Source organism: Giraffa tippelskirchi, chromosome 8 (genome assembly GCF_054371585.1).
Source record: "Giraffa tippelskirchi isolate mGirTip1 chromosome 8, T2T-mGirTip1v1.2.pri, whole genome shotgun sequence".
NCBI lineage: Eukaryota > Metazoa > Chordata > Mammalia > Artiodactyla > Giraffidae > Giraffa > Giraffa tippelskirchi.
Genome location: NC_137282.1, coordinates 126,384,376 through 126,397,347, shown reverse-complemented (window position 1 = coordinate 126,397,347; position 12,972 = coordinate 126,384,376). Strand labels below are relative to the sequence as shown.

Sequence of the window (12,972 nt, the reverse complement as noted above, 5' to 3'; positions counted from 1 at the left end):
GTCAGATCAGGTGACTTAGCTTTGGGGCTGAGAAAAGTTCACTTTGGTGGTAGGGAACCTCTGAAGGTTTTTGCAATGTGGGTTTTTGGTCTTTTTTTTTTTTAATTTTTTCTCCATGCCACATCGCATGTGGGATCTTAGTTCCCTGACCAGAGGTCAAACCCATGCCCCTTGCAGTGGAAGCACAGAGTCCTAACCACTGCACTGCCAGGTAAGTCCCAATGTGGGATTCAGAGATTAGTTTGCAGTGTGTAGGGCTGGAGGGTGGAGGACAGAAATAGGAGAATGACTCCCCAGAATTCTTCACATGGGGGAGAGTAATGCAGTGGGAATTGGAGCATGTGATGGGGAAGAGAATTTAAGGTGACTCCCCATACCTTGCTGGTGACATGGGAACATGGGGGAGCTGGCAGAGAGGTAGGTAGGATGATATTGGCATTTGACAAGTTCCAGTGGGGTGACTGTACTGTAGCCAAGTAGCAGGGAGGGGCAGCCTAAGTCCTGAGCTCAGGAGAAAGATGAGAGCTGGTGATTCAGATCTGGCAGTGACTGTTCACCCAGAGGTGGTGGTCAAACCTAGGGAGATGATGATAAGGATGGCCCCTTAGTAAGCACTGGCTCTCTTGGTGAAAAAGTAGGTGGATACAACGAAATCAATTTCGCATCAGTGGTTGCTGAGCCTGGACGAGTGTCCACAAAGGTTTCTACTTTCCCACATGTTTTGCAAGTTTTCATGATAAAATATTAAAAAAAATCTGGCTCTCTGATCAGCATATCCTAACCTATACCCATCCAACCACCATCCATCCACTCCAGTGATGGGGTCCTGGGTCAGGGAAACAGTGACAACAGATTGGCTCATAGTTCAGTCCTAAACTGGCCTCTAAAATCCAGAAGCATTGAGATCTTTTTCAACTGCCACAGACTCTGGCTTAGAATCCATGGTCTCCTCTCACGGGGCTCAAACCAAGGAACATGAAAGAAGAAGTCCAGTAAAAATTAGGAGGTTCCAGTCCTATTTCTGCCCCAGAGCAGTCATGTGACCTTGAGCAAGTCACTTTTCCTGCCCCTCCACCCCCCCAGCTGACCTCTCAGGAGCATGTGGTAAGAAAAAGAAATAACCGTGGCCATTTTTAAGCACTGAGATTTGGCAGTTGTTATTACTGTTGCGTAGCCCAGCCCATTCCGAGTAATCCAGTGCTATACTGTCTACAGTGCCATACTCTCTCTCACTGATGATCTCTGGCCTCAGTCCCCAAACCCACCCTCTCCCTGAAACTCCCTGAAAGCATTGGCTCCACATTCAAATTTAAAAGCAGCAAGAGACGGGGAGGGATAAATTGGGAGGTTGGGATTGAGATGTACACACACTACTATATATACAATAGATAACTAATAAGAACCTACTGTATAGCAGAGATCTCTACTCGGTACTCTGTAATGACCTATATGGGCATATGCACTCAAAAAACGGGCAGAAGACCTAAATAGACATTTCTCCAAAGAAGACATACAGATGGCCAATAGGTACATAAAAAGATGTTGAACATTGCTAATTATTAGAGATATACAAATCAAAACCACAATGAGATATCACCTCACACCAGTCAGAATGGCCATCATCAAAAAATCCACAAACAGTAAATGCTGAGACGGTGTGGAGATAAGGGAACCCTCCTACACCGTTGTTGGGAATGCAAATTGGTATAGCCACCACGGAGAACAGTATGGAGGTTCCTTAAAAAAAACTAAAAACAGTGCTACTATATGACCCTGCAATCCCACTCTTGAGCACATATTGGGAGAAAAGCATGATCTGAAAGGATATACGCACCCCAATATTGATTGCAGCCCTGTTTACACAGCCAAGACATGGAAGCCACCTGAATGTCCATGGACAGAGGAATGGATACAGATATGGTGCATATATACAATGGAATATTACTCAGTCACTAAAAAGAATGAAATAATGCCATTTGCAGCAACATGGACAGACCCAGCGAGTGTCATACTGCATGGAATAAGTCAGATAGAGAAGGAGAAATATCATATGACATCACTTATATGTGGAATGTAAAAAGAAATGATACAAATGAACTTACTTACAAAACAGAAGCAGATTCACAGACTTCAAGAACAAGTCTTGTCCTGTGTCTACGGTTGCCAGGGGAAGGATGAGGGGAAGGGATAGTTACGGATGCACGTGGACACACTGCTATATTTAAAATGGATAACCAACAAGGACCTACTGTACAGCACATGGAACTCTGTTCAATGTTATGTGGCAGCCTGGATGGGAAGGGAGTCTGGGGGAGAATGGATACATGTATATGTATGGCTGAGTCCCTTCACTGTTCACCTGAAACTATCACAACATTGTTTGTTAATCGGCTATACCCCAATACAAAATAAAAAATTTTAAAAAGAGTAGGTATATGTGTAACTGACTCACTTTGCTGTACAGCAGAAACTAATACAACACTATAAATCAACTATACACCAGTAAAAATTACCACTCAAAACAAAACTAATAAAGGACTTGTCTGGCCATCCACTTGTTAAGACCTCACACTTCCACTGCAGGGGGTGCAGGCTTAGATCCCACATGCTGCATGGTCTGGTCACAATAACTAAATTTTAAAAAGCAGCAAGAGAAGGGAGTCTGTCCAACTAAACAGGGAAGTGGGAATGCGTTTGAGGAGACAAGCCCACGCTTTGACAGGCAGTTATGCTGGCTAAAATCTCCACCCGCCCCAGAGGGCCCTGGTCAGACATGGTCCCCCAACCTCCTCTCCCACACTCATTTATTGGCTCTCCATAATTTTATTCCCCGTTACTAAAGCAGGAATGACTGCGTGGGCAGGAAGGCCGGATTGCCACATCCTGGGGGCACTGCAGGCTGACTATGACTTTGCAGGCCTGGATCTGAACATCCTCCTCGGGGTGGATGACCAGGGCGAGCAGCCGGTCTGCCAGTCGTGAGTCGTCCCCAAAGAGAGCTTCGTGTAAAGACTGTTCGTTGTAATGCCACTTCACAGCGCGGTAGTGGGGTGAATTCCGGCCTTCACTCAACCGCTCTGCAAACACCAGGACCTCAAACAGCAGACTCCCAGGCTGTGTGGACTGGAACAGGTTCAGGAAATTGCAGTGCACCTGTGAGCAAGATGCAACAAAGAATCAAGTCCAAGGCAAGTTCTAAAGTTCTGCCTCAGCTTCCCAATATACCTAAGTTTCAGATGCAACTGTGTAGGAATCTTTTAGTTTTCAATATCATTCTCTAACATTGTGGTCATAAAACAGGAGTAATATGATAATATTGATTCAGGGAAGTTTGTTGAGACCACCTTTTAAAGCTTAGCATGTGGTTAATGTTTGTAAACATTTTGTGTACTGAAGAGGAATGTGCATGCGCTAATTGTCAAGAGTTCTGGATATATCTAATGGCTTCAGCTTATTTGTGTTATTTGCAGCAAGTATAACCTTACTAGTTTTAGATATTTATCTATTAATTTCTGAAACAATAATTAAAACCTTCCAAATCTTCCACTGCGGTGGTAAACATGTCCTTTTTTCTTTATAATTATTCAGTTGTAAGAAGGAAATCCTGCTATTTGTGACAGTATGGATGGACTCAGGGAACATTATGCTAAGTGAGATAAGCCAGACAGAGAAAGACAAATACTGCCTGGTATCACTTACATGTGGAATATTAAAAAAAAAAAAAAAAAGTCAAACTCATATAAACAGTAGAAAAGTAGTTGCTGGGGGCTGGGGTGGGGTGTGGGGAAATAGGGAAAGGTTGGTAAAAGGGTACATGTACTGTGCTTAGTCGTGTCCAACTCTCTGCGACCCCAGGCTCCTCTGTCCATGGGGATTCTCCAGGCAAGAACACTGGAGTGGTTGCCATGCCCTCCTCCAGGAGATCTTCCCGACCCAGGGATCGAACCCAGGTCTCCCCCATTGCAGGCAGATTCCTTACCAGCTGAGCCACCAGGGAAGCCCAAAAATACTGGAGTGGGTAGCCTATCCCTTCTCCAGGGGATCTTCCCGACCCAGGAATTGAACCAGGGTCTCCTGCATTGCAGGCAGATTCTTTACCAGCTGAGCTACCAGGGAAGCCCAAAAGAGTACATACTTTTAGCTAAAAGATGAGAAAAGATCTGAGGATCTAATACAAAACATGGTGACTATTGTTGATACTAATAATACTGTATTACATAATTGAAATTAGCTAAGAGAATGGAACTTAAATGTTCTCACCAAAAACAAATATGTGAGGTGAGGGGATAGTTGTGTTAATTACTTCGATGGTAGGAATCTTTTCACAATGTTGTAAGTAATTTTTCCCTATTATTAAAATACCTAGACTAATTTGTGTCACCTGTGTTCCTGACTCTCAGCGTTCAGAAAGTCCCTCAAAGGAAAATCTGACTCTGTTGAGAGGACAGAAGAGGGGTGGTTTGCAATATGTATCTAGTGCAGGGGCAGAAAGAGGAACAAGATGATCTGGTCAGGGCTAAGTCTGCCTAAAGAATCCACGATTCCTCCTTTCCCAATATCTGAGTTAGCAACCGTCGGCCCGCCTCTCAGTTCCTTTCTCACCTGGCAGTTGAGAATATCATAGAGAAGGTCGTTCTTCTGCGAAAGGTTGCTCAGCAATCGCATGGCTTGCACCTGAACAAAGGAGAGGGTCACACGTGAGGTGGGCCTGAGCAGGGACGACACGAATCTCTGCTATTCCCTCTAGGTGTTGTGCCAGGGCCGGGCAGGGGGTCTGGGCCTCAGGCACCTGTGCCAGGGTACAGTCCGACTGCAGGATCTCCATCAAGGCAGGCATCACCCGTCGAAGCTGTGGATGCGCAAAGTCAGGCAGCGGGAAGTTGTTGAGGAGTCTGAGTCCTGCAATGTGCAGCTCTGAGTCCCAGATGGTGGAGACCAGTTCTAGCACCTTGATAGAGTGTTCCTGGGGAAGGGTGGGGGGGAGAAGAGAAGGGTTTCCTGCTTTCACAGGATGACCCTCAACATTAGCCCACCGTCTGCCTTCACTCATGACAACTGCGCCGACCCCACAGACAGTTCCCCACTTTAAGTCTCCCCGTCGTTTGACCTAGTTGACCCCTCCCACCTCCTTGAAAATCTGTCTCCACTCGGCTTCTCTGTCACAAGCTTCTTTCCCCGGTTCTTCTGCCAACCTCCTCTTCTGTCTTCCTCCCTCCCTTAGTGACACGGTGTTAAAGACTCACAGACTCAGTGTTAAAGACTATCCATATGCTGATGCCTTTCAAGCTCCTGTCTCCAGCCCAGACCTCTCCCTAAACTCCAGACTCATAGATGCAAGTGCCAATTCCACTTCTTTCCCAGAATCTCACTGAACCTCTGAGCTAACACATTCCCATCCCCACACCTGCTCTCTCCACCGCCTCTCCTGTCTCCGCTGTTGGCTACACCTTGCCTTCCAGTTACTCAGACCAAAACTCTCTGGCCTTCCTTGACTCCTTTCTTTCTCTCACACCCTTTTCCAATCCTTCAGAAAATCCTGTTGGCTCTACCTTCAAAATCTACCAACAGTCAAGCCACTCCTCGCCATACCCCTTCCACCACCCTGTTCCAAGCCACCAGCTCCTCTCCCGCAGGTTTCCACGATAGCCTCCCCCTCTCTGCTTCCAGTCTTGTCCCCTGCGTCTGTTATCAGAACAGCAGACAGGCTGGACATGCACGCCTCTGCTCCAGGGTCGCTGGTCCATTCAGAATAAAAGCTAAAATCCTTCCAGTGGTTTATAAGATCTTCCCGTTGCCCCCATTACTTCTTTGCCTCATCTCCTCTTCTCTCCTCTGCTCCCACGGTTTCCATCACAATGGCCTCAGCCATTCCCTGAAAACGCCGGGTACACACTTATCTTAGGGTCTTTTGCACAGGCTGGTCCCTCTGCTTAGAATACTCTCCCTCCGGATATTTGTAGCTCACTCTGACTCTTACCTCTTTCAAGACTTTGCTATTTAATGTCGCCTTCTCCGGTGTGGGGTGGGGGGAGCTTCCCTGACCACTCCCTCCTCTAAGATGAGAACACCACTCCCATCCCCGCCTTCCTTATCCACCCCTCTTTCATTTTTCCCTATACCACTCTCACATGGAACATTTTTTGTTTTTTAAATTTTTATTTTCAAATGATTATAAATTCACTAGAAGTTGCAAAACCAGAGAGGTCCCAATGTGCCTTCCACCCAGTTTGCCTCCATAGTTACATCTTAAATAATTACAGTAGCAAAACCAGGGAAACGGTATTAGTACAATGTGTATGTATAGTTCTGTGTCATTTTATCAGGTATGTAGATTCATGTAACCACCACCACAGTCAACAAATTATTCCATCAGAGTCACCACAGATCACCCTTTTGGGTGATCTTATTGGTCACACTTACCCCTGCCTATCAAAACCAGCCCTCACCAGTGCCAGCCACCAACGTTTTCCACGTCTCTGATTTTGTCAATTTTGAGGTTATATAAGTGGAAGCATCGGAGAAGGCAATGGCACCCCACTCCAGTACTCTTGCTTGGAAAATCCCATGGACAGAGGAGCCTGGTAGGCTACGGTCCATGGGGTCGCTAAGAGTCGGACACGACTGAGCGACTTCACTTTCACTTTTCCCTTTCATGCACTGGAGAAGGAAATGGCAACCCACGCCAGTATGCTTGCCTGGAGAATCCCAGGGACGGCGGAGCCTGGTGGGCTGCCATCTATGGGGTCGCACAGAGTTGGACACAACTGAAGCGACTTAGCAGTAGCAGCAGTAGCAGTAAGTGGAAGCATACTTTGTAATCTTCCGAACCTGATGTTTTCCACTCAGTTTAATGCCCTTAGGATCCATCCAAGTTGTCGTGTGTATCAATAGCTCATTTCTTTTCATTACTGAGTCATGTTCCATAGTACTAGATTACCAGTTTGCTTAGTCATTTATCTACTAAGAGCCATTTTGGTTGTTTCCCCTTTTGACTGTTACAAATGGAGCTGCTGTGAACAGGTTTTTGTACAGATGTAAGTTTTTATTTCTCCAGAATAAACGTTCCAGAGTGCAATTTCTGGTTTGCATGGTAAATGGAGAGTTTTTCGTTTTTAAACTACCAAACTATTTTCCAGAGTGGCCACTTTACCATTTTACATTCCCACCAGCAACATATGAGAGATTCAGTTTCTCTCCATCTTCACTAGCATTTGGTACTGTCACTAATTTTTTAGTTTAGATCATCTAATAGGTATATAGTAATATTTCATTGTGGTCTTAAATTTGCATTTCCCTAGTGTCTAGTTAAATGTTAAACATTTCTTCATGTGCTTATTTGCAGTTGTATATCTGCTTCAGTGATATATTTCCATATCTTGTGCCCATTTTCTAACCGGATTTTTTAAAATATTGAGTTTTCAGAGCTCTTTATACAAACTAGATATGAGTCTTTTGTCAGATATGTGGTTTGCAACTATTTTCTTTCAATCTCCAGCATATCTTTTCATCCTCTTAACAGGGTCTTTCACTAAAAAAAAAGTTTTTAATTTTGATGAAGTTCAATTTATCATTTTTCTTTTATAGATTGTGCTTTCAGTGTCATTTCTATGACCTCTTTATCAAGCCCTAGACCCCAAAGATTTTCTCCTTTGAAATTGCAGTATTACTCTGATGTTAGCCTTCCTTACCACTCTTCTTGATTTTTTTCAATAGCATTTGTCCTCATGAAACACTATATGTTTCACTTAGGTTTTTTTGCTTTTATTAAAGATTTTGTTGATTTTTAATTACTTTTGGCTGCACTGGGTCTTTGTTGTTGCCCTCAGAATTAGTTGCTCCATGGGATGTGGGATCTTCCCATACCAGGGATCAAACCTGTGTCCCAGGCATTGCAAGGCAGACTCTTAACCAATGGACCGTGAGGGAAGCCCTCACTGATTTGTGTATTGCCTGCCTTGCTTTCTGCTAGAATTTAAGTTCACTTGGGATAAGGTTCCTTCTTGTTCCATTCACTGTTGTATCTCATATGCCTAGCACAGTGCCCAGGCACAAAGGAAGTGCTCAATATACGTCTGTTGAATGAAAAAAGGAATCTTGGCTTCTGAGCTGCAAGATGCTTGGGGCTTATTACCAAAGGCAGGTACCTTACAAGCTGTACCTTTGCAAGTCATGTAAGAAGGATGACAGAAGCCTGGAGTGGGAAGCACAGAATTCCCATTAGTACCCTGCTCCTTCCTGCCCTCATCCCTCACTGTCTGCTGAGATCTGAAGGGCAGGTAGGAGTTAGCAAATCTGGGGTGGGCTTTCAGGCGATAGAACACCAGGGGCAAGGGCTTGGAGGGGAGAGATGCTTGAAACATGCAGTGTAAACAGCTGGGGTGTGGGCAGGGAGGTGGAGCTGCTTCTACACATTAAAAATTTTTTGTGTGTATTTTTATTTGGCTGCACTGGGTCGTAGTTGTGGCATGCAGGATCTAGGTGCAGCATGTGGGATCTAGTTCCCTGACCAGGGGTCAAATCTGGGTCCCCAGGATTGGGAGCGCTGAGTCTTAGCCACTGGACCACCAGGGAAGTCCCTGGTCATATATTTTCTGATGAGAGAGTTGAGGAAGACCCAGCAGGGAACTGATAGAATCAGATCTGTCTCAAGAGGGTGGTCTGGCTCAGGGAACAGGGGCGAACTCCATTTGGATGTTGGGTCAGAGGGTCTCCAGACTAAGTGGAGCAGCTGGCCATGGGTCTGGAGTTCAAGGGAGCCTGCAGGCTTTAGACAGAGACACAGAGCACATCTAGGTGGAAACTGAGGCTAGGGAGTGGCCGCTTTCACCCAGAGAGTTAGGGCCTCAGGATACAGGCCCTGGGGGAAGAAAGGAACAGTGGTGCCCATGCCACTTGCATCCGAATCTCCTGAGGGACTTATGAAAAACACAGCTTCCCTGTTGAACTGGTTCTCTGGGTGTAAAGCCATGAAATCTTCATTTTTAACCAGCTTTCTTGGCAATTCTGATGCATGAGAATCACAGCCTTAAGGCAACTGAGAGGGCTGAGAGATGAAGTAGAGGCAGCCAGCAAGTGAAGACTTAAAAACCTTTTTATTCTCCAAAGAAAGTCTGATGCAAAAAATTTAAAGTGTGAAAAGACCAAGTGTTGGGGAAGAAATAATGCACCAGAAACACTCATGCAGGGCTGGTGGAAGATGTAAACTGATTCAGCCCTTCTCGAAAAGCTGGGCATGCCTTTTACCTGTCCAACCCACACCTGCATACATGCCCTAGAGAAAGTCTCCCCCGTGTCCCAAGGGTGATGTGTACGAGAATGCTCATGGCACCATGTGCAAACAACTGAAATACCTACCATGAGCAGTTGGATACATAAAACTGCACGATATTCATGAACTAGAATACTACACAGCAGTGGGAAAGAACAGAGCAGTCCCTATCAATAAGGATGAATCTTTCAGTGTTGGAGGGAAAAGACAAACCACAGAATGGAAACTGCAGACTTTCAGATCCATGAAGCATAAAAACATTCCAATTATATTTTACCTACTTTTGCCTGCTGCTGTGGCCTGCTAGAAAATGGTAACACTGCAAAGTAAATCAGGAAATTGATGAACAAAATGCAGAGGAATGATTGCCTCTGGTGGGGGAGGAGCCTGGCATTAAGGAAGGGTATCCAGGGGCATCTAGCTAATTGGTCATGTTCTATTTCCTAGCCTGAGTTCTGATTATGTGCATTTTGTTTTTGTTTTAAACATTTATTATTGATTTATTTGGCTGTAGCCAGCACAGGGATCTTTAGTTGCAGCATGTGGGATCTGGTTCCCTGATTAGGGATCAAACCCAGGCTCCCTACGTTGGGAATGTGGAGTCTCAGCCACTGGACCACAAGGGAAGTTCCTGTGTTTTATTGTTACCAAACACGCATAAAATGTTCGAATGTCTTGAATATTTTAGCTATTTTTAAGTAAAATATTTTGGGAGAGATCATTTGCTAGAGAGAGATTAGAGGTCAGTGGAGGTCAAGGAAGGTGTTTTCTCATTTTGCCTTTTAAGATGGAAAGAATAGAGCTTGTTGAATCTAACGGGAAGGAGCCAGGGGAGGCTATATGAGACAGTTTACTCAAGGAGAGGGGTCCTCAGGGGAGGGGGCGGGATGCAGGACTGAGATGATCATTGAACATAGGCAGGAAGAAAGCCTTTTTTTCATGGCACCAGCAGGAAGGCAGGAAAGGATGAGTAACAGGTAAGCCTGAAGGCCTAGCAGCAGGAAGCTGGGGGAGCTGACATATGGTGGCTTCTGTTTTCTCTACATTGTAGTAGTGAAAACATGAGTGGTCCAGACACCAGCCTTAGACCAACAGAGCATAGGGTGTGGTCTGACAAGATATCTGTTTTTTGTCCCTGATTGCAGGCACAAGTTTCCTAAAATCCTTGCAATATCCTGCTAGGAGTGTTTTTGGTTTTTATAATGAGCCTCTTTCTATCACCCCTGAATTTACGCTAACGAGGCAACTCTAGGCAGACCCCTAGATTCCTGCTGGATGAGGCCAGAAAGACCCAGCTAGGATTCGGGGGCTGGAACGTTCACCCCCATACCTGACCTCTGTGGAGAAGGGTGGGGCTAGAGACAGTTCAGTCACCAATGGCCAACGATTAATCTATTATGCCTACATAATAAAGCTTCCATAAATACCCCTACATGACATGGTTTGGAGAACCTTGGGTTGGTGAATATATTGCACTTGGGTTGGTGAATATTATCGTGCTTGGGTTGGTGAATATATCGAGGTGCTAGGAGTGTGGCAGGCCTGAAGAAGGCATGGAAGCTCTTCCCCCACATTGTGCCCTTGCACCTCTTCCATTTGGCTGCTCCTCAGCTGTATCTTGTTTCCCCCTTGGCTCCGCAGCATCTGGCATGTGGGATCTTAGTTTACCAACCAGGGGTCGAACCTGTAATCCCTGCATTGGGAGCATGGAGTCTTAACCACTGAACCACCAGGGAAGTCCCTTCTCAGTTGTACCTTTTATAATAAACTGTAAGTAAAACATTTTCCTGCATTTTGTGACTCTTTATAGTGAATTATCAAGTCTGAGGAGAGGGGTCATGGGAACTTCCAACTTTATAGCTGGTCGGTCAGAAGCAGGAGACAGTCTTATGGGACTCAGCCTTCAGCGGTGGGGTCTGTACTAACTCCAGGGAGACATGTCAGAACTGAACTATAGGACACTCAGCTGGTGTCAAGAAGAGTTGGCTAGTGTCAGAAAGAACCTCGGGGGTTTCTGCTGTTTGGGGTTCAGAGATTCTCCAAGGGACCGAGTTCAGTTTTATCCTGGGATTCAAAGACTTTTCTGCCCCTATTGGGAAAGTGATCACCATTTTCCCACCAATTTCCAAGGAAAAACATAGTTCTGGGTTACAAACTCAGACCCAAACAGACTTCTGGAATATGACCCTTCATCCTAGGCCCACTAAAGGGCCCACGGCCTATGGACACCCCGCGTGCTCTGCCCCACCCTTATTGCTAGGCTCACCTGGATTTTGAGCCTGAATTTTCTGATGCCAGAGAAAGCTTTAAGTGTGTTCAGGGCTTGGATTTTGACACTGCTGTCCTTGTCATCCAGCATGGAGCCCACCAACGTGATGTCATCGTTAGTACAAGTAGAGGCCTAGAGTGTGCCAAGAGAGACGGAAAAGGCGGGAGAAGCGGGTGTCCTGGTCCCCCTGTCCCCCCCTCCACACACCCTGTCACCAAGACCCCTCAACACAACCCCTCCCACCATCAGAGAGACAGGTCCCAGGACACAGTCTGGCTAGTCAGAGGCGGTGGGGGGCGGGGAACCAGGACACACACTGGTAGCCCCCAGGGGCCAGGCTGATAGGGAGGGGTCTCCTGCCTCCCTTCCCTCACCTCGGACTCCAGCAAGTACACACAGCGCGTGATGCTGTGTAGGATCATGCTCTTGGTGTATGCATCCTGCTTGCACTCCAAAGAGTTGAGGAGCCTCCGGAGCTCACCTGAGTCCCGCCTGAGCCGCTCTCGCTCGATTGCCAGGCCTAGATAGCCACCCCAGACCGTTTCAGGCTGTGGACTCAGAGGTGATGAAACAACGGGATTGAGAAGCGGGGCAGAGGGACCTGGGAGTCAAGGTTGCCTTGTCTTTTCTGAAGAGAAGACTTCCTGCCATACGCAGGACCACCATGTGCAATTGATCAGGGTGTGCACTGCACAAGGGCACCACATCTAATGCTGCATCGTTCATATCATAAACAAAAATATGTTGTACGTTTACCATAACAACTTTCTGGCATATGGCAGCCATACAGTGTTTCATCGTAACTGATACATGGCAATGATATTCCAGCAGGTGGCAACACAAAGTTTTGCAGAAAGGGTTCCTTTCTCAACTTTGCACTGAGGGGTCATAGAGATTAGTGGAGGCTCTGGGCACATAGGTTCCCCAGTTTTCCCTTGGGGAGAACTGCTGATACCAAGTTTCCATCCATCCTAGATGCCAGAGTGAATGTAGAATTTAGGAACATGCCAGATGACTCTTGAGGATGCACCTGAGCGCCATCCACTGCCTGGGGACCCTGCTCTGGCATCTCTAGAGTGGGTCTGGGGAATAAGGAGGTGAGAAAGAGGCACGAAAGAGGAATGTGGAGGAGTCCCCTTGGGCTCCTCGGAGACCTGGGGTATAGGTACCTCCTGGGGCCAAGCCCTCTCCCCAAGTGGGGACACTCACGGGCGATGCAGATGGGTGAGGCAGAGCAGAAGGGCGGCTGACACTTTAAGGCGGCCTTGAAGGCCTTGTACAGGAGGTAGACGGCCCCGGCGCCTGTGGCCAGGCTCACCACACCTTTGCAGATGTCCATTTGCCCCGGGCGCTGGGGGATGCAGGACATGCCCCAGGCACCCAGCGAAGGCCTTCCGGAACCAGAACTCCAGCAGGGCCAGGAACCAGGGCACCA

General features: G+C 46.6%; 1 protein-coding gene across 2 annotated transcripts; it reads right to left on the bottom strand.

Moving 5' to 3' along the window:
* Positions 1–2,803: 2,803 nt before the first annotated feature.
* Positions 2,804–12,939, bottom strand: ARMC12 (armadillo repeat containing 12). 2 transcript variants are annotated; one of them, XM_081520183.1, is made up of 6 exons: positions 12,747–12,939; positions 11,912–12,057; positions 11,535–11,669; positions 4,790–4,963; positions 4,603–4,674; positions 2,804–3,153 (listed from the first exon to the last, which is right to left on the bottom strand). In XM_081520183.1, the coding sequence occupies exons 1-6, from the start codon at positions 12,904–12,906 to the stop codon at positions 2,824–2,826; spliced, it is 1,017 nt and encodes a 338-aa protein (XP_081376309.1). In that variant the 5' UTR covers positions 12,907–12,939; the 3' UTR covers positions 2,804–2,823. The 2 variants fall into 2 exon arrangements, with proteins under 2 accessions (XP_081376309.1, XP_081376311.1); XM_081520185.1 differs by having other exon boundaries at positions 2,804–3,123.
* Positions 12,940–12,972: the final 33 nt, after the last annotated feature.